This window comes from Scyliorhinus canicula, chromosome 2 (assembly GCF_902713615.1).
Source record: "Scyliorhinus canicula chromosome 2, sScyCan1.1, whole genome shotgun sequence".
Lineage (NCBI taxonomy): Eukaryota > Metazoa > Chordata > Chondrichthyes > Carcharhiniformes > Scyliorhinidae > Scyliorhinus > Scyliorhinus canicula.
This window is the reverse complement of record NC_052147.1, coordinates 134,795,120-134,821,084: the sequence shown is the minus strand read 5'-3', so window position 1 is coordinate 134,821,084 and position 25,965 is coordinate 134,795,120. Positions and strand designations below refer to the sequence as shown.

At 44.6% G+C, this 25,965-nt stretch overlaps 1 protein-coding gene across 1 annotated transcript in view; it reads left to right on the top strand.

The window, feature by feature from the left end:
- Nucleotides 1–25,965, top strand: part of LOC119958521 (receptor tyrosine-protein kinase erbB-4-like) — a 1,233,387-nt gene that overhangs the window by 909,743 nt on the left and 297,679 nt on the right. Inside the window, exon 20 of the mRNA XM_038787050.1 lies at nucleotides 14,968–15,153. Within this exon, the coding sequence (XP_038642978.1) occupies nucleotides 14,968–15,153 (186 nt within the window). The remainder of the gene's footprint in view (nucleotides 1–14,967; nucleotides 15,154–25,965) is intronic.

The following is a 25,965-nucleotide window of genomic DNA, read 5'->3' as shown; positions in this document are numbered from 1 at the left end:
CAAACACACTCACAAATAAACACTCGGACAGAAAAATTCCCCACACACTCATACATAGATCAAATGCTCACACACACATTTGCACGCATTCCCACACTCAAGCACAAACACTAATAGCCACACAAAAATACTCATACAAAGAGAGATCTGTGGGTACAGATACAGGGACATATGTTCAAATCCCTCCATGGCAACTGGTGACATGTAAATTCAATGAATATTAAATCTGGAATTATAAAGCGTATCTCTGTAATGGTGATCTATTATTGATTATAAAAACCTTTCAGGTTCGCTGAAAGGAAGGGAATTTGACATCCTACCTGGTCTGACCTACATGTGACTCCAGACCCAAAGCAATGTGTTGACTATTTACTGCCCTCTGAAAATAGTTTAAGGGCAATAACTGCTGACCCAGTCAACGTCACCCAAATCCCATTAAAGATTAAGAAAACACAAACATGCACACACTCAAAACAATGTACAACAGCTCTCCAACACACATAATTTTGCAAGCTCACACAAACATAAATGCACACACATGGATAAAAACACACTCCCTGGAGTTACTGGACAACTTCACATTTTGAAAGAAACTAGTAACATCGGAACATGAGTCGGCCATTCAACCCCTTGAGCCTGTCCCGCCATTCATGGAGATCATGGCTTATGTGTGACCTAACTCCATATGACTGCCTTTGACCCATATCCCATAATATCTTTGCTTAACAAAAATCTATCTATCTCAGATTTAAAGTTAACAACTCTTCTCGCTTCAATTGCTGTTTGTTGGAGAGAGTTCCAAATCTCTACCACCGTTTGAGTGAAGAAGTTCTTTCTAACATCTCTCCTGATTGGTTTCGCCCTAACTTTTAGACTATACCCCCTAGTTTTAGAATCTCCAACCAGTGGAAATAGTTTATCTTTATCTACCGTGTCTTTCTTGAGCTATTTAGATTGCAAAGCAGAAATTCTATCCAAGAGCATGCACCATATGGCTTGCCACAATGGCAGGAATATAACAATGAATGATATAGCAAGTGCCATAACTTTCCTACTGAGGAGTACCACATAGGGCAACTTTTAATTATAAGTGAACTTGAGAATACATTACATTTAAATGCAATTTGATAGACCTTCAGTTTGTGTACAGTAGATCTTAATCAGGTTAAACACAGGGATGCCATCAAGCTTTAAATGGAATGTCAGATTATTTACCAAAAGAACCCCTCTTAGAATCAGCATTTGAATACCTTCCTAAACTATTGCGATTTAATCTTAATGTCAAACTGAAATTCCGGATTTGTATTATGGATTAAAGGTCTTTAGTTTTATGACACTGCAGCATCTATCAGAAAATAAGCTCCTTCTGCTTCAACTTTCCATTCCAGCCCAAGCTGAATTGGTACAGTTTGAATTACGGAGAACCTTCCCAAAATTTAACCTTCCAACCACTCAACCACTAAAGCTCTTATTTCCATAACATCTTTTATGTAGTGATACATTCCAGAGAGAAGACAATGTTTGAAGAGTGGTCAGGTTGTAGACTGAAGGTTGCAGTACTGTGTCTGATTCAGGGGTTCAGTTAGTGAATTAACTCAGGTATTTTTTCACGTTGTGTGGTGAATTTGAGAGCTTCCTCTCTGCAAATAGACCAGCCACATGAGAATCAGAAGACATAGGTACAATCTGATGGGTTTTTTTCACTATAGTGTGCCTGACTGGTTTTCTTTTTCAATCGCCTGTTTGCCAGAAGTGGTGAAGAGGAATCCAAGTCAAACACTTAAGATTGTCTGGGTCACTTGATTCAGTGCCAGCACTCTCCTGTTTGAGTTGGAGGAAAGTGGGTTTCAGTCCCACTCCAGAAACATGAACATTTATCTGCCCAGATAGAAGGGCTGGTTTAGCTCAGTGGGCTAGACAGCTGGTTTGTAATGCAGAACAAGACCAACAGTGCGGGTTCAATTCCCATACCAGCTTACCCGAACAGGTGGAGGAATGAGGCGACTAGGGTCTTTTCACAGTAGCTTCATACTTGTGACAATAAAAGATTATTATAGGGGCTGGTTCAGCACAGTGGGCTAAACAGCTGGCTTGTAATGCAGAACAAGGCAGCAGCACGGGTTCAATTCTCGTACCAGCCTTCCCGAACAGGCGCCAGAATGTGGTGACTAGGGGCTTTTCACAGTAACTTCATTGAAGTCTACTTGTGACAATAAGCGATTATTATTATTATTATGAGTATTCATCAACTCGAAGGCACATAGCAACAGGAGAAGGCCATTCAGCCCCTCAAACTCCCATCTGCCTTTCATTTAGGCCCATGGTTAATCTGTAACCTAATTCAGTTTACCTGCCTTTTCTCCAGAACGCTTAACAAACGCAAGGTACAACTGGATAAATATATTCAAACTGATCTCAGATATCAACCATTTAAACCTCCAAGACCAATAGATCTGACCTGAGGTGTGGTATGCAAAATCGAGTGTGCCTCTTGAAAGATTATTATTATTAGATGAAGAGTGAGCAAGAATCTGGAGAATAGAAGAATAGTTCCCTTCCCTTTTCATTCCAACTACTTCAGATAAACGCTAAATGCCCATTAGCTTTTTTGATTACTTTTGTGCCTGCTCACCAGCTTCTAGTGTTTTATGTACAAGGATACCCAAATACCTCACACAGTCCTGGCTGTCTCACCATGAAGAAAATACTCTTACTTTTCTTTCTTGCATTTAAAATAGATGGACTCACTGTTCACTATATTGCATTCCATCTGGCGCGGTTTTGCCCATTCACTTAATTTGCCCATGTCCCTTTTAACCACCTTCCTCCCCTTCCACAATTTACTGTGGCTCCTAACTTACTGTTAACTGCAAACGTGGATGTAAAACTTTTTATTTCCGTCATCCAAGTAATTAGTAAATATGCTCAAAAGCTGAACTGATCCGTGGGGAAACACGTCTTTCATAAAACTAACAAACAGTAAATAATAATGTAATTAAAGGCCAATAAGTCCACTGGGCATGATGGGTTGCATCCTAGGATAGTAAAGCAAGTAGCTACAGAAACAGCAGATGTTCTCGTAGTAATATTCCAAGAATCCTTAAATTCTGGAGAAGTCCCAGAGGATTGGAAATTTGCCAATGTAACACCCTTATTCAGAAAGTGAGGGAGACAAAAAACAAGGAACTAAAGGCCAGTGAGCTGAACATCTGTTGTTGCGAAAATGTTAGAGTCCATTATATAGGATGGAAGAGCAGAGCATTTAGAAATCCATAATATAACCAAGCAGAGTTAGCATGGCTTCATGAAGGGGAAATCATACTTGACAAATTTATCAGAATTATTTGAGGGGGTAATGAGCAGGATAGATAAAGATGAATCAGAAAATGTAATACACATTATGTATATTACAAATGTAAATCACGTTTGATAAGAACCTCGTCAAAAAAAGGAGGTATGATCTAGAAGGGTGAGGACAGTCAAACCCTTGAGGATTATAAAGAAAGTAGGAAGGTACTGAAGCGGGAAATTAGGAGGGCTGGGGGGGTCATGAAAAGTCCTTGACAAGTAGGATTAAGGTGAATCCCAAAGCTTTTTCTTTGTATGTAAAAAGCAAGGGAGTGGCCGGGGGAAGGATTGGAACATGAAAGGACAGTGGGGGGAATCTATGTGGTGAGCCAGAGGAAATAGGCAAGGTACTGAATAAGTACTTTGCATTAGAGTTCATCAACAAAAAGGAATTTGTGGCAGATGATTCTTGGGTAGGGTGTGTGGACAGTCTGGGTCATGTTGACATCGAAAAGGAGAAGGTATTGGGTCTTTTAAAAGACATTAAGGCAGATAAGTCTTCTGGGCTGGATGGAATTTATTCCAGAATACTGAGGGAAGCAAGGGAAAAAATTGCTGGGGCCTTGACTTACATCATTGTATCCTCATTGGCTCCAGGTGAGATCCCAGAGGACATTAGACTAGCTAATGTGGTATCGCTGTTTAGGAAAGGTAGCAGGAATAATCCAGGAAACTATAGGCCGGTGAGCCTCACGTCGGTAGTAGGTAAATTATTGGAGAGAATTCTCAGGGACAGGATTTATACTCATTTGGAAACAAATGGACTCATAAGCAGTAGACAGCATGGTTTTGTGAAGGGGAGGGCATGCCTCACTAACTTCATCAAGGAGGTGACAAAGATGATTGATGAGGGGAGGGCGGTGGGTGTTGTTTACATGAACTTCTGTAAAACCTTTGACATGATGCCTTATGGCAGACTGGTACAAAAGGTGAAGTCACATGGGGCCAGAGGTGAGGTGGGAAGATGGATACAGAACTGGCTGGGTCACAGAAGGCAAAGGATAGCAATAGAAGGGTGTTTTTCTGAATGGAAGGTTGTGTCTAATGGTGTTCCACAAGGATCTCCGCTGGGGCCTCTGTTGTTTGTAGTATACATAAATGGTTTGGAGGAAAATGTAGTCGATCTGATTAGTAAGTTTGCAGATGATACCAAGATTGATGGAGTGACAGATACAGTAGTGTTGAGGATTGTCAGAAGGTACAGCAGGACATGGATAGGTTGGAGATTTGGGCAGAGAAATGGCAAATGGAATTTAATCCGGACAAATGTGAGGTAATATATTTTGCTAGGTCCAATATAGAGGGGAAATATATCATAAAAGGCAAAACACTTTGGAATATAGAAAGTCAGAGAGATCTGGATGTGCAGGTCCACAGATCTTTAAAAATAGCAACACAAGTAGACAAGGTAGTCAAGAAAGCATACAGAATGTTTGCCTTCATTGGATGGGGCATCAAGTATAAAAATTAGCAAGTCATTCTACAGTTATATAGAACCTTGGTAAGGGCGCACTTGGAAAATTGCGCACTATTCTGATCGCTTTGCGACATAGCGAACTCGCACTGCAAAGCGGTACCAAAAATGTAGGCCCTCACAATATCGCACCTGCCCAAAGGTCCGTGACACCCGATCGCTCCCCTGGCCGTCCATGAGGCCCCCCCCCCCCACCATCGATGAACGATCCCCCCGCCACGGAACTGAGTTCGCAGCCGCCACCCGACTTTCCCAATGGCCGATAGGTGGTTAGAACCAAGCCATCGAGAACTAGCTCGGTTTCGCAGGGGGGGGGGGGGGGGGGGACTCTGCCAATGGCCCCCTACCCGTGCCACGTAGTTCGCGCGTGAGAGACTCCCGAGCCCGATTCTCCGGGGACTGTAGAATCACTGGAGCGGCGCCGGTCCCAATTTCCAGTTTGACGACCATTCTCCGGCCCCGTACCAAATGGAGGCTCGGAGAATCTAGCCCAGGAAGTCTTGCTAAAGGCATTTCTTAGATCACACCTGGAATACTGAGCACAGTTTTGGCCCCTTTATCTAAGGAAAGATATATTGGCATTGGAGACAGACCAGAGAAGGTTTACTGAGTTGATCCTGGATTTGGAATGGGTATAAATCCTTATGAGGAGAGGTTGACTAGGTTGCACCTGTACTCATTGGAGTTTAGAAGGTGACTCCATCGGGTTCTCGGGGGCTTGACAGCGTTGATACTGAGAGTTTGTTTGCCTTGTGGGAGAGTCTAGGATGAGAGGGAATAATCTCAGAGTAAGAGGTCACCCATTTTAGATAGAGATGAGGAGAAAGTTCTTCTCTCAGAGGATAGTTAATCTGTGGGATTCCTTACTTCAGAGGGTTCTAGAGGCTGGGTCATTCGGTGTATTCATGGCTAAGACAGATAGATTTTTAATCAGTAAGGAAATCGGGGTTGTGGGGATAAGGCGGGAAAGTGGAATTGAAGATTATCACATCAGATCAGTCATAAGAACTAGGAGCAGGAGTAGGCCATCTGGCCCCTCGAGCCTGCTCCGCCATTCAATGAGATCATGGCTGATCTTTTGTGGACTCAGCTCCACTTTCCGGCCCGAACACCATAACCCTTAATCCCTTTATTCTTCAAAAAACTATCTATCTTTACCTTAAAAACATGTAATGAAGGAGCCTCAACTGCTTCACTGGGCAAGGAATTCCATAGATTCACAACCCTTTGGGTGAAGAAGTTCCTCCTAAACTCAGTTCTAAATCTACTTCCCCTTATTTTGAGGCTATGCCCCCTAGTTCTGCTGTCACCCGCCAGTGGAAACAACCTGCCCGCATCTATCCTATCTATTCCCTTCATAATTTTAAATGTTTCTATAAGATCCCCCCTCATCCTTCTAAATTCCAACGAGTACAGTCCCAGTCTACTCAACCTCTCCTCATAATCCAACCCCTTCAACTCTGGGATTAACCTAGTGAATCTCCTCTGCACACCCTCCATCGCCAGTACGTCCTTTCTCAAGTAAGGAGACCAAAACTGAACACAATACTCCAGGTGTGGCCACACTAACACCTTATACAATTGCAACATAACCTCCCTAGTCTTAAACTCCATCCCTCTAGCAATGAAGGACAAAATTCCATTTGCCTTCTTAATCACCTGTTGCACTTGTAAACCAACCTTCTGTGACTCATGCACTAGCACACCCAAGTCTCTCTGAACAGCGGCATGCTTTAATATTTTATCGTTTAAATAATAATCCCGTTTGCTGTTATTCCTACCAAAATGGATAACCTCACATTTGTCAACATTGTATTCCATCTGCCAGACCCGAGCCCATTCACTTAACCTATCCAAATCCCTCTGCAGACTTCCAGTATCCTCTGCACTTTTCGCTTTACCACTCATCTTAGTGTCATCTGCAAACTTGGACACATTGCCCTTGGTCCCCAACTCCAAATCATCAATGTAAATTGTGAACAATTGTGGGCCCAACACGGATCCCTGAGGGACACCACTAGCCACTGATTGCCAACCAGAGAAACACCCATTTATCCCAACTCTTTGCTTTCTATTAATTAACCAATCCTCTATCCATGCTACTACTTTACCCTTAATGCCATGCATCTTTATCTTATGCAGCAACCTTTTGTGTGGCACCTTGTCAAAGGCTTTCTGGAAATCCAGATATACCACATCCATCGGCTCCCCGTTATCTACTGCACTGGTAATGTCCTCAAAAAATTCCACTAAATTAGTTAGGCACGACCTGCCTTTTACGAACCCATGCTGCGTCTGCCCAATGGGACAATTTCTATCCAGATGCCTCGCAATTTCTTCCTTGATGATAGATTCCAGCATCTTCCCTATTACCGACGTTAAACTCACTGGCCTATAATTTCCTGCTTTCTGCCTACCTCCTTTTTTAAACAGTGGCGTCACGTTTGCTAATTTCCAATCCACCGGGACCACCCCAGAGTCTAGTGAATTTCGGTAAATTATCACTAGTGCATCTGCAATTTCCCTAGCCATCTCTTTTAGCACTCTGGGATGCATTCCATCAGGGCCAGAAGACTTGTCTACCTTTAGCCCCATTAGCTTGCCCATCACTCCCTCCTTAGTGATAACAATCGTCTCAAGGTCCTCACCTGTCATAGCCTCATTTCTATCAGTCACTGGCATGTTATTTGTGTCTTCCACTGTGAAGACCGACCCAAAAAACCTGTTCAGTTCCTCAGCCATTTCCTCATTTCCCATTATTAAAACTCCCTTCTCATCCTCTAAAGGACCAATATTTACCTTAGCCACTCTTTTTTGTCTTATATATTTGTAGAAACTTTTACTATCTGTTTTTATATTCTGAGCAAGTTTACTCTCATACTCTATCTTACTCTTCTTTATAGCTTTTTTAGTAGCTTTCTGTTGCCCCCTAAAGATTTCCCAGTCCTCTAATCTCCCAGCAATCTTTGCCACTTTATATGCTTTTTCCTTCAATTTGATACTCTCCCTTATTTCCTTAGATATCCACGGTCGATTTTCCCTCTTTCTTCCGTCCTTCCTTTTTGTTGTTATAAACCTTTGCTGAGCACTGTGAAAAATCGCTTGGAAGGTTCTCCACTGTTCCTCAACTGTTCCACCATAAAGTCTTAGCTCCCAGTCTACCTTAGCTAGTTCTTCTCTCATCCCCTTGTAATCTCCTTTGTTTAAACACAAAACACTAGTATTTGATTTTACTTTCTCACCCTCCATCTGTATTTTAAATTCCACCATATTGTGATCGCTCCTTCCGAGAGGATCCCTAACTATGAGATCATGAATCAATCCTGTCTCATTACACAGGACAAGATCTAGGACCGCTTGTTCCCTCGTAGGTTCCATTACATACTGTTCTAGGAAACTATCGCGGATACATTCTATAAACTCCTCCTCACGGTTGCCTTGACCGACCTGGTTAAACCAATCGACATGTAGATTAAAATCCCCCATGATAACTGCTGTACCATTTCTACATGCATCAGTTATTTCTTTGTTTATTGCCTGCCCCACCATCTCGTTACTATTTGGTGGCCGATAGACTACTCCTATCAGTGACTTTTTCGCCTTACTATTCCTGATTTCCACCCAAATGGATTCAACCTTATCCTCCATAGCACCGATGTCATCCCTTACTATTGCCCGGATGTCATCCTTAAATAACAGAGCAACACCACCTCCCTTACCATCCACTCTGTCCTTCCGAATAGTTTGATACCCTCGGATATTTAACTCCCAGTCGTGACCATCCTTTAACCATGTTTCAGTAATGGCCACTAAATCATAGTCCTTCACGATGATTTGTGCCACCAACTCATTTACTTTATTCCGAATACTACGAGCATTCAGGTAAAGTACACTTATGTTGGTTTTTTTACCTCTGTTTTGAATCTTAACATCTCCAGTTTTATTCCTTTTGTTATTACTGGGCCTATTCACTGTGCTCCCCTCAGTCACTGTATCTTGTACTGTCGCCCTTATGGATTTCTGACTATGTCTTCTCTGCCTTGCACTTTTCCCCTTACTTCCTTTTGTTTCTGTCCCTGTTTTACTACCTTCCAACTTCCAGCATTGGTTCCCATCCCCCTGCCACATTAGTTTAAACCCTCCCCAACAGCTCTAGAAAACACCCCCCCTAGGACATCGGTTCCAGTCCTGCCCAAGTGCAGACCGTCCGGTTTGTACTGGTCCCACCTCCCCCAGAACCGGTCCCAATGCCCCAGGAATTTGAATCCCTCCCTCTTGCACCATCTCTCAAGCCACGCATTCATCCTATCTATCCTGACATTCCTACTCTGACTAGCTCGTGGCACTGGTAGCAATCCTGAGATTACTACCTTTGAGGTCCTACTTTTTAGTTTAACTCCTAACTCCCTGAATTCCGCTTGTAGGACCTCATCCCGTTTTTTACCTATATCGTTGGTGCCTATGTGCACCACGACAGCTGGCTGTTCACCCTCCCCCCCCAGAATGTCCTGCAGCCGCTCCGAGACATCCTTGACCCTTGCACCAGGGAGGCAACATACCATCCTGGAGTCTCGATTGCGTCCACAGAACCGCCTGTCTATTCCCCTTACGATCGAGTCCCCTATCACTATAGCCCTGCCATTTTTCTTCCTGCCCTGCTGTGCAGCAGAGCCAGCCACGGTGCCATGAACCTGGCTGCTGCTGCCTTCCCCTGGTGAGCCATCTTCCTCAACAGTATCCAAAGCGGTATATCTGTTTTGCAGGGAGATGACCGCAGGGGACACCTGCACTGCCTTCCTACTCTTGCTCTTTCTTTTGGTCACCCATTTTCTATCTCCCTCAGTAACCTTCACCTGCGGTGTGACCAACTCGCTAAACGTGCTATCCACGACCTCCTCAGCATCGCGGATGCTCCAAAGTGAGTCCGTCCGCAGCTCCAGAGCCGTCAAGCGGTCTAACAAGAGCTGCAACTGAACACACTTCTTGCACGTGAAGGAGCCAGGGACAGTGGACATGTCCCTGAGCTCCCACATCGCACACGAGGAGCATGACACAGGTCTGGGATCTCCTGCCATGTCTTAAACCCTTGGTAAACTTAAACAACTACAATTTCAAAATAAAATAAATAAATTAGACAATGAAAAGAAAAAGAAAAAGAAAAAGAGAGACTACTTACCAGTCACTTACCAGGGTTAAAAAGCACCTCCTCACACTCTGCACCGAATTACCTCACTGCACCAAATTACCAAATTTCAATCCTCCACTCTGTACGAGTCTCACTCCGGATGAGTCTCCTGGAAAGTGCTTGCTTACTCTGTGCGCAGTCTCTCTGTCTTTTATACAGACCTCAGCTAACCGATGACTCAAAAAAATACCTTAACTTCAAAGAGAAGAATACAATGTGCCCCTAAACAGGCCTCAACAGGCCTCAAGTGATTGCCAGTCATGATCTCATTGAATGGCAGAACAAACTTGATGGGCCGAATGGCCCAATTCTGCTCCTACATCTTATGGTCTTACATCCTATTTTCACAGTAATTTCATTGCAGTGTCAATGTAAGCCTACTTGTGACACGAATAAAGATTATTATTGTTATTAATTCCTCCTCTCTGTCTCCTACTTCCAAACCAATTAGCAACTCATCTCCCAATTACATGAGCTTTTATTTTTGCCAATAATCTTTGTGGAACTGTTGAAATAGTCTTTTTAAATCTGTGTGGAGAATTTTGATAGACACACTTCTGTTTGCCATTGTAGCGACATCCTCAGAGTATTCAGTCAGATCAATTTGACATAAGCTACTCATCCTCAGGACGTAGGCATTATGGGAGGCACGATCCCGGGTTCGATTCCCGGCTTGGGTCACTGTCTGTATAGAGTCTGCACGTTCTCTCTGTATCTGCGTGGGTTTCCTCCGGGTGCTCAGGTTTCCTCCCAAAAGCCCTGAAAGACGTGCTTGTTAGTTGAATTGGACATTCTGAATTCTTCCTCCGTGTTCCCGAACAGGTGCCTGAGTGTGGCGAATAGGGGTTTTTCACAGTAACTACATTGCAGTGATAATGTAAGCCTACTTGTGACACTAATAAAGATTATTATTATTGTTGGCAAGGCCACATTTAATGGCCACCGTGAGCAGGCCTGACTGACTGGTTTGCTAAGTTACTTCACAGTCAATCATGTTGGTGTGAGAACAGAAATACATATGGACCAGTCTGAATAAAGGCTTTCCCTGAAGGATATTAATCAACCAGTTGGATTTTTATAGCAAGGTGACAGATGACACAATTTATTTTTAAAACTGAAATTAAATTCTGAAACCGCCTGTGTGGGATTTGAGTTCATCGTCTCTGGACTATTAGTTCATTCCTCCAGATTGCTCATTCTAATTGCCAATCCTTCACACACCCATGCTGACTCTCTTTGATCATCTCACACTTGTCCAAGTGTTCATTCACTCTGCGTCCCTGATGATTTCCCGCATAGCTTCTCCACAACTCTTTCCTTGTTTTTTGCTCTCTCTTTTAAATATCTTTGTTTAAAGATGCCATGTCACAGAGTCATGCACGACAGAAGAGGCCCTTTGGCCCATTGAGTCTTCATCGACAAAACTACACTAAATTTACACTAGTCCCACTTTCCAGCACTTGGCCCATAGCCTTGAATGTTAAGACATTTCAAGTACTCATCTACATACTAACCCTCAGGCAGTGCATTCCAGATTCCCACCACCCTCTGGGTGAAACTTCTTTTCCTGAAATTCCCTCTAAGCTTCCTGTCCTTCACCTTAAAATTGTGCCCCCTTATTATTGACTCTTCAATTAAAGGGAACAGTTGCTTCCTATCCACCCTGTCCATACCCTTCATAATCTTATACACTCACTCAGGTCCCACCTCAGTATTCTCTGCTCTAAAAAACAACCCAAGCCTATCCAGCCTCTCTTCAAAGTTCAAATGCTCCATCCCAGGCAAAATCCCTGGTGAACAAAACATACACCCTCTCCCAAGCAATCACATCCTACCTATCATGAGGCAACCAGAAATGGACACAGCACTCCAGCTGTGGCCTAAACAAAGTTCTGTTCAGTTCAACCCTGCTCTTATAATCTGTGTCATGACTGATAAAGGCAATTGTCCCATTTGCCTTCTTAATTACCCTAGTGATCTGTCCTGCTGCCTTCAGAGATCGGTGGATAAGCACCCCATGATCCTCTGTTCCTCTGAGATTCCTCGTATCCTGCCATTCACAGAACACTCCCTTGTTTTGTCACTCCTTCCAAAGTGCATCACCTCACACATTTCAGGGTTACATTTCATCTGCCACTGATGTGCCCATCTGACCAACCCATCTATACCTTCCTGCAACCAAAGACCTTTTTGCTCACTATTAACCACCCTGCTAATCTTTAGGTCAACCAAAAACGTACTTATCAGCCCCCGCACGCATTCTAATTTATATCATTTACATATAACACAAACAATAAGAGAGCTACCACTGATCCATGTGGTACGCCACTGGAAACCAGCCTCCAGTCACACAAACGGTCTTCTACCACCACCCTCTGACTCCTAACACTAAGCCAGTTTTGGATTCAACTTGCCAATTTATTCTTGATCCAATGTGATTTTACCTTCTTTATCAGTCTCCCATGTGGGACCTTGTCTTATTAAATATATTGGGGCATTCAGAAATCCTTTTAAACTACATCAAAGGGCAACATGATAGCACAGTGGTTTGCACTATTGCTTCACAGCACCAGGGTCCCAGGTTCAATTCCCAGCTTGGGTCACTGTGCGGAGTCTGCACGTTCTCCCCGCGTCTGCGTGGATTTCCTCCAGGTGCTCCCTGATACTATACCTGCATCCTCCTCCTCCCGAGTGAAGACAGGGGTGAAGCACTCATTTAAAAAAAATAAAGTTAGAGTATCCAATTCATTTTTTCCAATTAAGGGGCAATTTAACTTGGCCAATCAACCTACCCTGCACATCTTTGGGTTGTGGGGGAGAAACCCACGCAAACACGGGGAGATTGTGCAAACTCCACACGGACAGTGACCCAGAGCCGGGATCGAACTTGGGACCTCGGCGCAATGAGGTGGAGGTGCTAACCACTGCGTAACTGTGCTGCCCATGAAGCACTCATTTAACACTCTACCAATGCTGCTCCACACACACATTGCCCCCTTGCTCCCTATTGGCCCTACTCTTTCCTTGGTTATCCTCTTCCCCTTAATACACTTGTAGAATATGTTTGGATTCTTCCTAATTCTACCCGCCAGTGCCTTTCCATGCCCCCTCTTTGCTCTTCTAATTGCTTCCTGAAGTTCCCATTCTATACTTCACTCAGGCCTCCACTGATTTGTTCCCTTTGTACCTGCTAAAAGCCTCTCTCTGTTTTTTCTTATCCAGTCCTGAATATTCCTAAACATCTATGTTTTGTGGGCTTGTTGCTGCTACATTTCACCCGATAGGGAACATGTTAGCCCGTAGTTTCCCCCATTTCCTTTTTGAATATCCTCCACTGCTCCACTGAAGATTTCCCCACAAGAAGCTGCTCCCAGTGTGCGTTGCCCAGATTCTGCCTTATTCTAATAAAATACGCCTTGCCCCAATCCAAACCATTTTTTTGCAGACCATCTTTTTCCTTCACCATAACAAACTTAAATCACACTGTGTTGTGGTCGCGATCACTAAAATGCTCCTCCACTGCCACCACAAACACCTGTCCAGCTTTGTTACCCGCAATTAGATCCAGTACTGTCCCTTGTTGGACTGACAAAAAGTGTGAAAGGGGTGATATTGTCCAATCCAAAAGTATAGTTCCCAAATCCAAGACCTTTGGAAGACGATAACTAGCCAATCAGCGGGTTCCCTTGGGGTCTGGGGGGGATGGTTGCCATACAAAATGTAATCGACTTCCATCGGACTGGAAGATCCTGCCAGTAACCAATGGTGAGCTGCCTCCGCAGCTGGAAAACACACCGTTGGCCCAACGTAGCAAAGAAAAATTTCCTCTGGGAGAATTCCAAGGCAAATGCTGTGACTCTGATTTTTCTGGGGCCATAGGAACAGGATTAGCTTTTCCTGGACCCACAGAAATCATCCTACTCCCTGTATATCATTCATGATTGCTGCCTCCCTCCCTCCTTTCCTTGCTCCCTGCTCAGCTCTGAGAAGGAGGGCATGGATTTTCTGCTCCTCCTATTTGCCGAGTTGCCTGTCATTGAGTATGGGAAGATTGCTGATCAAATTAAGATAAATATGGTCTGGGCCTCTTGCCTATGTCTGGTTAATCTGGGAATCAGACCGAAGCAGAATTTGGAGGCATAATCTGTCAGTCCTTATCAGAGGATATTGAGGATGTTTACTGCCCTTAAAATTCCATTTTAACTCCTGAAAAGAGATAAGTTAGTTAGTATCACATTTTTCAGAGTTCAAGGTTCAGAATTGGCATTGAAGCCCCATCTGTCTATTTCGGTGAGAAAAAAAAGTTCTTGCGGCACTGATTCGGAGAAGTGCAGAGGAGTTATCCCTGGTGTCCCGGTCAATATTTATCCTTCAAACAACATCACACAAAACAGATTATGTGCACAAGATCACCTCCCTGTTTTTCACAGCTTGCTGCGTGTCCTGCATTACAACAGTGGTTCCACTTCAGAAAAGTACTTCATTGGTTGTAAAATGCTTTGACACGTCTTTGAAAAGTAAAATGCTTTGAGATGTGGGAAGTATATCTCTGCAAGTGTTTCTATCTTTTCATTGAATGGAATAATGGCCTTGAAGGGCTGAATGGCCTCTTCCTGTTGCTATGTTCCTCAGACCTTGCTGCTGTGTTCTCCTGGGCAAAAGGATGAACTTTTTGTCTTTTACTTCCAGACAATAGACCCTGGCTGGCAGTGGGTGAGCATCTGGAGAAGGTAAATTACCTGATCCACTGAAATCAGGCAGGTTCAGGTTGATTGGACTCCATCTGATAGGTGTCAGGATTCAAGGCCCAGAGGCAAAGTAGCCCTGCCGTTTCTGGTTGTATTGGTGAACGTGGTGCCAATGAAATGATTATATGAACAGTGTACATCTCATTCAGAGAAGATGATGTTTAACACATATCCTCCTGCTTAATGGTTCCTCCTGTTGTTTCTCCTTGCAGGAGGCCCTGATAATGGCCAGTATGGACCATCCACACCTGGTCCGCCTGTTGGGCGTTTGCCTCAGTCCCACGATCCAGTTGGTCACTCAGCTGATGCCCCATGGCTGCCTGCTGGACTACGTCCGTGAACACAAGGATAACATTGGCTCTCAGCTGCTTCTGAACTGGTGTGTCCAGATTGCAAAGGTAAGAGACAGCCCCAGAACCATTCATACAGAGGTGTTCGAAAGGGAGGGTAAGAAATCAATAATATTCTGTGTATCTTTCCTACAATTCAACTTTGCTTCAAAAACATCTGAACAAGAGACAAATGTGGAAGCGTTAAGAATGAATAAGTAATTCATTTTAATTGTGTGGATTATATTTCACAATATACCCATTATTACGTTGTGAATTTTGAGAGACACCCAATCCTCTGATATTTCATTTTTAGAGACGAGCAGGTCAAGATCAAAACTGGTCAGCTCATGTATAGCATCAATATCGTATGCAGTATCTCCAAACTTCACACCAGACAGCAACACTGTCTGAGCAATGAGATGTTTGTGAGAGGAGTGTGAAGTGTGTAAATAATACACTGTCTGTTGGAGAGACAGGATGTGGGTATCTCATACATTGTTAGAGGGACAGGATGTGGGTATATTATACACCGTCTTTTTGAGGGAAAAGGTGTGGGTATATTATACACTATATGTTAGAGGGACAGGATAGGGGTATATTATACACTGTATGTTAGAGGGACAGGGTGTGAGTATATTATACACGGTCTGTTAGAGGGACAGGTTGTGGGTATATTATACACTGTATGTTACAGAAATAGGATGCAGATATATTAGACACTGTCTTATAGAGGGACAAAATGTGGTTATGTTATACAGCGTCTGTTAGAGGGACAGAATGTGGGTATATTATACACTTTCTGTTAGAGGGACAGGATGTGGGCATATTATACACTGTTTGTTACAAGGATAATATGTGGGTATATTATATACTGTCTCTTAGGGACAGGATGTTGGTATATTATACACTTTCTGTTAGCGGGACAAGATGTGGGTATATTATATGCTGTCTGTCACAAGAATAGGATGTTGGTATATTATATACTGTCTGATAGAGGGACAGGATGTGGGTATATTATACACTTTGTTAGAGGGATAGAATGTGGGTATGTTATGCACTTTCTGTTACAAGGGTAGAATGTGGGTATATTATACACTGTCTGATAGAGGGACAGGATGTGGGTATATTATATGCTGTATGATGAATGTAAAATATTGTTATTTTTTATATTTGTTACAGTAATGTGATTTTGAAAACCTGGGTAAGATCCATACAGACAGTGTGTCTGCTAAAGCTGTGATTAAGGCATCGCAAAAGTGAGGTAGTCCACGGTTTTGAGGGAGCGTGTTCTGCTCATAGATTTGAGATTCTGTTGTTTGCAGATAGCTCACTAATGGGATATTGTTTTGATTAGGATGTCCCTGGGTTGTTGATAATTTATGAGAGAAATTATATGTGTCCTGGTTAAATAGGTCAAGTGATGTATTGTGGGAGGAGACAGAAGAATACCTTATGCTTTGGGTACAGATGACATAATTAAGGAGAGGAGCAAGGACTGTCTGAAGTTGCAGTTTTCCATAGGATTTTAGTCTGACAAGAAGTGTCTTTCAGTTAGCTCCTAAAAGGTTCTCTCCAAGGTCTTTGCACAGAGCGAAGTGAGTAAATAGGATTGGTGTAAACTTTATTCGAAGTGGTATTTGAACTATATTGGTTTGCTTAATTGGAATATTTAGTGACCGATTTAGGAAGTAAGTTAAGAGGTCCTTCTCTGATTGAAGAGCTGTTAACTATAAAGCTATTTGTTTGTTGTTAATGTGGTTAATTCTGTGTTCAAATTAAAGTTTGTTTCAACAGAAAATATACCTATTGGTCACTGTTATCACTCCTATGGTGCTGTCACCTTTCATCGAAGTTTCACAAATTGCAGATAGTTGGGTTCTCATCCAGGAACCTCACAAATATGGGGACTTGTCCAGGATTTTAAAAGTATAACTCATTGTTTGGCTTGGGATTATTGAATTTAAAGACAGTGACTGTGAGGAGCTGTTGCTTTCTTTCAGGTGTCGATACACTTAGTTTAATAGGGAGTCACTTGTAAAATGGCTCTTTCAGAGGCAAAGAGCTTCTTGGGTGTTGAGGAAATCACTCCAGGCGGTTGACAAAAGGTGGTTAACTCAAAACTTGTGGAATTGGCAGTCAAGTTGCAGTTGCCTTTATCTTCAGGGGTGAGAAAGGTAGAGGTAATTAAAACGATAGCTCGGCATTTAAATTTCAAAAAGATGCCAGGGACACTGCCAGAATAATTGGAATTAGCTAAGAGCCAGGCCAGATTAAACAATTACAGCATGCTAAAGGAATGAGATAGCTTGAATTAGAAGCAAAGTAAAACGATAAGGAGAGAGAAGCAATGGTAGAAGCAAAAGTAAAGGAAAGAGAATCAATGGCAGAAGAAAAGTAAAAAGAGAGGGCAAAGAGAGAAAGACAAGGAGAGAAAATTTGAACTTTGAACAATGGAACTGAAGAAGAGGGCGTCGGAAAGGCATAAAGTATATCAACTGAAAAGGTTGGAGTTAAAGGCAGACATTACGGAAAGTTCAGTGGGAGGAGTAACCCCCCCCAAGCCCAAATCCTAGTGGGAATGTGTTTAAATATGTTTAAGCATTGACAAAGACAGACAAATCTCATTTGAGAAAGTAGCTAAACGATTGAATTGGCTAAAACCATGTGCATATTATTGATTCAATCAAAATCGTTAGGTAGCGCGAGTGAAGTGTTTAATAATAATAGCTTATTGTCGCAAGTAGGCTTCAATGAAGTTCCTGTGGAAAAGCCCCTAGTCGCCACATTCCGGTGCCTGTTCCGGGAAGCCGGTACAAGAATTGAACCCGCACTGCTGGTCTTGTTCTGCATTACAAGCCAGCTGTTTAACTCACTGTGCTAAACCAGCCCCTGCATCATGATCAGAGGTATCTAGGGATTATAATGTGAGAAAAGCCATTTCAAGTGCATATGACCTCGTGCCAGAAGCCTACAGACAGAAGTTTAGAAACTTAAGTTAAGAACCAGGTCAAACATAGATAGAATTTGAAATAATCAAAGAAAATAATCTTGATAGGTGGATACAGGCTTTAAAAATGGATTTAACAAAGGGCGGCACTGTGACGCAGTGGTTAACTGCTGCCTCACGGCACTGAGGACCTGGGTTTGATCCTGCCCTCGGGTCACTGTCTGTGTGAAGTTTGCAAATTCTCCCCTTGTCTGCGTGGATCTCAACCCCACAACCCAAAAAGATCAGCAGGATAGGGGAATTGGTCATGCTAAACTGCCCCTTAATTGGGAAAAAAAAAATTGGGTCCTCTAAATTTATATATTAAAAAATGGATTTAACGTATGAAGCGCTTGGGGAAATGATTATTCTGGAGGAATTTAAAGACTCACTTCCGACAGTAATGAGAATTCAGTTAGCTCTTAAAAGGTTCTCTCCAAGGACTTTGCACAGAGCGAAGTGGGTAAATAGGATTGGTGGTAGATGTAGAAGAGCAAAGGGTTCTAACTGCTAAACAGGCAGCAGAAATGGCAGATGATTGTGAATTGGTTCATGAATCAAGGTTTGGTTTTTGACATAATTTTCAGCCTGTGAAGGATAGAAACTGGGGAAATGAGAAACCCACAGGTGGTCAAGGGAAGATATAAGTTGGAGATATTGAAGAGATGTTGCCTCGCGTTAAAAAGGAAACTTATGAGAGTGGAAGAGAGATAAGAAAACCTAAATGTTTGCATTGTAATAAAGTTGGACACAAAGTCAGAGTGTCGGTATCATAGGAAAAGTACTGAAAAGACAGATGTTTTATTAAAGTGAAATGAAATGAATGAAATGAAAATTGCTTATTGTCACGAGTAGGCTTCAATGAAGTTACTGTGAAAAGCCCTTAGTCGCCACATTCCAGCGCCTGTTCAGGGAGGCTGGTGTGGGAATTGAACCGTGCTGCTGGCCTGCCTTGGTCTGCTTTCAAAGCCAGCGATTTAGCCCAGGGTGCTAAACCAGCCCCTGGCAAAAAGTGGCAAAAAGAAACCATGGTTGTAGCTGACAAAGTGCCAAAGAGTGTGCGGCCTGTTCAGAGATGGGTTGATAAGCGATCCCAGACCAAATCCCAGCAGTAGCTAGGATACTGGACCAAAGCCCCGATATTTTAGTTTATTTGTAAGACTGTGCGGAAATAATGATTGACTCCAGCAGTGATTGCACGAGAAATAGGGCTTATGGGCGGAATTCTCCGGCAGCTCCAAAAATTGCGGAGGCCGTCGTGAACTCGGCCGAGGTTCATGACGGCCTCGGGGCCCGCTTCCCACACCTAATTCACCCCCACCCGGGGGGCTAGGAGCGGGCCCCCGTCGTTCCCAGCCGCGACTTCGGCCGCCGGAAATGACGCCCGAACGGCGCTTCGCGGATGACATCAGCGCGCAGACGGCGCGAACCCGCGCATGCGTGGTGCTGTCTTTCTCCACCGCCGCCCGGCAAGATGTGACGGCTTGATCTTGCCGGGCGGCAGAGGGGAAAGAGTGCGTCCGTTTTGGACGCAGGCCCGACGATCGGTGGGCACCGATCGCGGGCCTGTCCCCTCCGGAGCACAGTCGCAGTGCTCCCGTCCCAATCGGGCCCCTGGATGCCCTAAACGGGCATCCGCCGCCCATTTCACGAATGCAGCGATCAGGTGTGGTTGCTGCCGTGGTGAAACGGGCGTGAAGGGCCGGTCGCTCGGCCCATCGGGCTCGGAGAATCGTCGTTCACCGTGAAAAACGGCGAGCGCCGATTCTTCCAAGGGGGGGGGGGGGGGGAGAGAATCGCTGGGGGCGCCAGGGGGGCGTAAAAAATGTCGGGAGGCCCTCCCACAATTCTCCCACGCCACTTGGGGAGCGGGGAATTCCGCCCATTGTATTTCTAAAACAAAACTTTATTATGAATACAATATTAAACTTTTTTATTTCACTTTAACTTGAAAAGAACAGCTTGCAGTTATCCCTTAGCATAACTACTTAATTTCCCATTAAACAACAAGAAAATAAACGTACAGATCTCAATCTACATTAAAATTTGCATGGCATAGAGTAATACTTGATATATAAAATATATTTGGCTCTTATTAGAACCTATTAAAACTCTGGCTGAATGTCTTCAAAGTGCTGGCTTACCTGGCGTGTCTCAGCTTCATCCTTGTTCCCAAGTAAAAGAGATGTTACTCTTTTATAACTATCCTACTGTGAGAGAATTGTGAACTCAAGGTCAGGCAGATCAGAATTCAGCTCTTCTCTCTTCCAAAGCTTCTCCAAGAAAAGGATTGCTTCTCTGTTTTCTTGGGCTCCGCCCAGCAATGACATCCTCTAGGTGCGGTGTTGCGGGAAACTTGCGTCAATGCGGCGCGCTTTTGCAGTTGCGCTTGCGTCAATGCGGCGCGCCGAGAATGACGCGGACGGCGGCGCCTAAGTGACGTCAGCCGCACATGCGCAGGTTGGCCGGCTCCAACCCATGCATGCGCGGTTGCCGTCTTCTGGGCCGGAGAATCGTCGGTCGGCGGGAAAAATGATGAATAAGTAATAATAAAATTGGATAAATTACTGAATTACCTTCAGGTGACCCGAAAGAGTTATTATGGTCACATTGAGCTATATGTGGGAACAAACTAGGAAGTACAGTGGTGATTTTACATGATGTAGATGTAAAAAGTTCTGTTTCAATTAAGCAACACCATACATATTGTGTTCACTAAATTTGGCTGAGGTTCAAAAGGAGATTGAAAGCATGCTTAAGAATGATGAGCGGGATTCTCCATTCCAGATGCCCAGATCACATACCCCGATGGGACAGAGAATCAGACGAGGGGGCAAAATCGGATCGACGCTGAGCACTGATCCAATCACGATGCTCTGACCCCCTGCTGGCAATGGAATCGTAGTCTATGACCGAGCACCAGTTGGAGCATGTAAAATAATGCAAATAGGTCTTAATGACCTACTTGTGTTCATTTAGCTGGCCTGGCACCCAAGGCTCTGGCCCCCCGTGATTCAATCCCCGGGGCCTGGAATTATGAGGTTTCTACCAGCTGGTGTGGTGGACCTCATGGAGGGTCAAGGGGGTAACCCCCTTACCCTACCACCATGCCAGGGCCATGCTGGTTAAGGCCATTAAAGCCCAACTGAGTGCCAGTCCCATGTCCCCACAATGCACTGCATGCCCATCCTCCCTGTACCAAACCGCCACTCTCCCAGGGACCCCAGTAATTGGGGGCCCCCTCAGGGACCTTTGTTATAGGAAGACAACCCGCCACCCCATCCCAGGGCCCCCTGAACAAAGGGACCCCCTCAGGAACCTCTGTAATAGGGGGACTTTCAGGGACCCATGTAATAGGGAGTCACCCTCCCACTCTTGAGTGCCCACCTGTCCAAAGGGACCTCCACAGGTACTCTTATAATGGGGGACCCACCACAGGCCCCATGCCGAATGGGAACCCCACCCCCCCCTCCCTCCTCCCTCCGCACACACAGATCCCAAGAGTAGGGGGGAGAGATATTAAAGAGGTAGTACGCTGAACAGAGATATTAAAGAGTTTGAGCAGAGAACAGAGATATTAAAGAGTTAGAGTGGACACAGAGATGTTGAAGGGTTATAGCAAGGAATGCGGATATTAAATGTGCAGTGCAGGGGATAGGAATATGAAAGTGTGAGAATTGGGAACAGATATATTAATGCGTTGGTGCAGGAAATGGAGCTATTAGTGGCGGGATTCTCTAAAAAATGGGGCTATGTCCCCATGCCGGCAGGAAAACTGGCGCCATCGACTCAGGCGTCAATTTCCCCCGAAAGTGGGGAATTCCCCGCAGCTCCAGGCGGCTGGGAACGCCCCACACGTGTCCTGGCCAGCGTGATCTCGCGCATGCGCGGAACAGCTGGCATATTTCCGCACATGCTTGGGGGTTCCCTTCCCCGCGCCGGCCCCTTGGTAATATGGCGGAGCCCGGCACGGTGTAGAGTAGACCCCCACGGAACCATTCCGCCCACCGATCGGTAGGGCACCGTGGCCCTGCCCCCGGGGTCAGATTCCCCTGGCCCCCCTGCCAAAACGGCCCCGCACACTTACCTGTCAGGTCCCCACGTGTGTGAGGTGAGTAATCCATGCCGGCGGGACTGGGCCAAACCCGTCGGCCACTGGGCCCATTGGGGCCTGGAGAATCGGGGGTGGGGGGGGGGGGGGGGGGGGGGGGCGGGAGGGTGGGGGCTGTCAACGATCCCCGACTGGCGTGGCGGCAATCCCGCCGGCACCCGAAAACCGGCGCCGGAGAATAGGGAGTCCGGCGTCGGGGCAGAATCAAGCTACCCCGGGGATTCTCCAACCCAGCCATTAGCATCTTAGAGCAGGATCTGAGATCTTAAAGAGCTGGAGCAGAGAACAGAGATATTAAAGAGCTAGAGCAGAGAACAGAGATATTAAAGAGTTGGAGAGGCAAGCAGAGATATTAAAGAGCTAGAGCAGAGAACAGAGATATTAAAGAGCTAGAGCAGAGATCAGAGATATTAAAGAGCTAGAGCAGAGAACAGAGATATTAAAGAGTTGGAGCTGAGAACAGAGATATTAAAGAGCTAGAGCAGAGAACAGAGATATTAAAGTGTTGGAGCAGAGAACAGAGATACAGTATTAAAGAGTTGGAGAGGCAAGCAGAGATAGTAAAGAGCTAGAGCAGAAAACAGAGATATTAAAGAGCTAGAGCAGAGAACAGAGATATTAAAGAGTTGGAGAGGCAAGCAGAGATATTAAAGAGTTGGAGCAGAGAACAGAGATATTAAAGAGCTAGAGCAGAGAACAGAGATATTAAAGAGCTAGAGCAGAGAACAGAGATATTAAAGAGTTAGTGCAGGGAGCAGATATTAAAGAGTTATTGCGGGGAACAAAGATATAAGAGTTAGTGTGGGAAACAGAGATATTAAATATTAGAGTTGGAGTGGAGAACCGATATTAAAGAGTTAGAACAGATATTAAAGAGTTAGAACAGAGATATTGAAGAGTTCGGGAAGAGAACAGAAACATTAAAGAGTTAGTGCGGGGAACAGAGATATTAAAGAGTTAGAGCAGAGAACGGAGATAATCTTGAGTTAGTGCGGGGAACAGATATTAAAGAGTCAGTCAGCGCTGCCAACTAGCATGGACTTTAGTATTTCATACGGATAATCTGCTTGAATAAGGCAATATGATTTATCGTGTTGAAATGTGCAATCCTATGCAGCCCTCGGTCAAATCCAACCTGACACCGCACTGAAGGAAGAGTATTGAAACGAGAGGAGATTTTTGGGGAAGAAAAAAAATATGAAGAGGCAGCTCCCTGTAAAGAACAGGCTGGCTTTGTGGGGTCGGGGGGTGGGGGAGGAACTGGGAAGAGCAGCTGATTGCCAAGCTGAATGCATTCCTCCTGAAACGCTTCGATTGGTTTCCTTGGCGATGGCTGCTGGAAGACAGGGCCCTGCGCAGAGGCCCGCCCACTCTCATCTCCGCCCCGCACACTATAACACCACATGCGTGCCATGTGATCCTTTACATTGTCTTGCATCGAGGTTCCTGTACATGTGTGTAAAAGCATTGGATTTGCATTTTCCATTTGTGTTTTAGATTTTGCAATAAAGGTGTAAAGCTGTACTTCAGATTGGTGGGCATTTTTTCTTTGAAATGAAAATGCCGATTTCACTGCCAAAATACTGATTTTTGGTATCTGGATTACTGATTTATCTTGGGCAATGTTGGCAGCTCTGGTCAATGCAGAGATATTAAAGAGTTGGAGAAGGGAACAGAGATATTGGGCGGGATTCTCCCTTTTGGGGACAAAGTCCCCATGCCCGCTGAAAAACGGGCGAGAATCACTCTGGACTTTTTCCTCGAAAGTCTGGAGTGATTCTCCATTTTCCAGGGGGCTAGCAGGGCCCCGGCGTGCGTCCCACAGCTCTGGCTGCCGGTGGGGCCCTGCTGTCCAGACGGCCCGGCCGCACATGCGCGCGGCGTCCCATTTCGGCGTAGGTGCCACCGACATGGCAGAGCCACACAGCAGGCCCGTGTGGAGGACAATAGGTCACCCTTCAGATCGCGACGGCCCGCTGATCAGTGGCCCCCGATTGCTGGCCTGACCACCGCTGAGGCCTCACCTGGAGTCAGATTCCCCCCGCCCCCCACCAGGACCGCCACTGCAGCTGCGGGTCCGAGCTCCCGCCGGGTGGTACCAGATGAAAACCACGCCGGCAGGAGTTTGGGCGGTCGACTGCGGTGAATCACCGCCGGGGCCTCTTTCAGTTGCCCCCGACCAGCGCCGCATCGTCTGCACACGTGCGACTGGCGAGTCTGCGGAGAATCGCGGAAGCACCATCGCGCCGGATTTCCGGCGTGAACGGCTATTCTCCACCCCCGCACCAGGCGCGATTTCGGCGCAGAGTGTCGGATAATCCCAGCCATTCAAGAGTTAGAGAAGGGAACAGAGATATTAAAGAATTAGAGAAGGGAACAGAGATATGAAAGAGTCAGAGAAGAGAACAGATATAGTAAAGAGTTAGTGCAGGGAATACAGACATATCGGAATTACCACAGGAATGAAAGAGATTTAATTGTTTATGTATGCAGCAGCAATGTTCAGATGTAAGGGAGCCTGGTAAAGGAGCTGCGCTCCGAAAGCTAGTGATTCGAAACAATCCTGTTGGACTTTAACCTGGTGTTGTAAGACTTCTTATGGTGCCCACCACAGTCCACCGCCGGCATCTCCACATTAAAGAGTTAGAGCACGGAACAGAGAGATTAAAGAGTTAGAGGAGGGAACAGAGATATTAAAGAGTTAGAGAAGGGAGCAGAGATATTAAAGAGTTAGAGAAGAGAACAGAGATATTAAAGAGTTAGAGAAAGGAACAGAGATATTAAAGAGTTAGAGGAGGGAACAGAGATATTAAAGAGTGAGAGAAGGGAACAGAGATATTAAAGAGTTAGAGCAGGGAACAGAGATACTGAAGAGTTTGAGAAGGGAACAGATATTAAAGAGCTAGAGGAGGGAAAACAGATATTGAAGAGTTAGTGAAGGGAACAGAGATATTAAAGATTTGCGATGGGAACAGAGATATTAAAGAATTAGAGGAGGGAACAGAGATATTAAAGAGTTCATGCAGAGAACAGAAATATTTAAGAGTTAGTGTGTGGCACAGAGATATTCTAGAGTTAGTGCAGACCACAGAGATATTAAAGACTTCAGAGCAGAGAACAGAGATATTAAAGACTTAGAGCAGAGAACAGAGATATTAAAGAGTTGGAGCGGGGAGCAGAGATATTAAAGAGTTAGAACAGAGAACAGATGTTAAAGACTTAGAGAAGAGAACAGATATATTAAAGAGTTAAAGCAGGGAACAAAGATGTACAATAGGCAGGGGAGCTATTTAAGAGTCAGCACTTGGAGCAGAAATGTGAAAGTGTTGCTGCGGGAAGAAAGATATTAAAGAGTTGGAAGGGGAATGGAGACAGTGAATGCTGAGTGATTGTATTCAAGATTTTAATGGGTTAGGATATGAAATACATACTAAGGAACCAGTGAGTGGATCAGAGATATTCAAGATGTTAGTGCAGGGAGTAGAGACAGAGAAGAATTACCACAGGAAATGTTGATAATTAAGAATTAGTACATGGAGCTGAAATATTAACATGTTATTACAGGGAACATCGATATTGAAGCGTTAGGACTGGGAATAGTCCTATTCAGGACCCAGTACAGGGAACTAAGATGTATAATAGTTCATACTTGGCACAGAAATATTAGTGTGTGGAACAGGGATATTAAAGTGTTACTGTACGGAACAAATATATAAAACAGTAAGAGCAGAGATCAAAGGTACGTACCCAAGGATTAGAGCAGGAAACATATTAAACATTC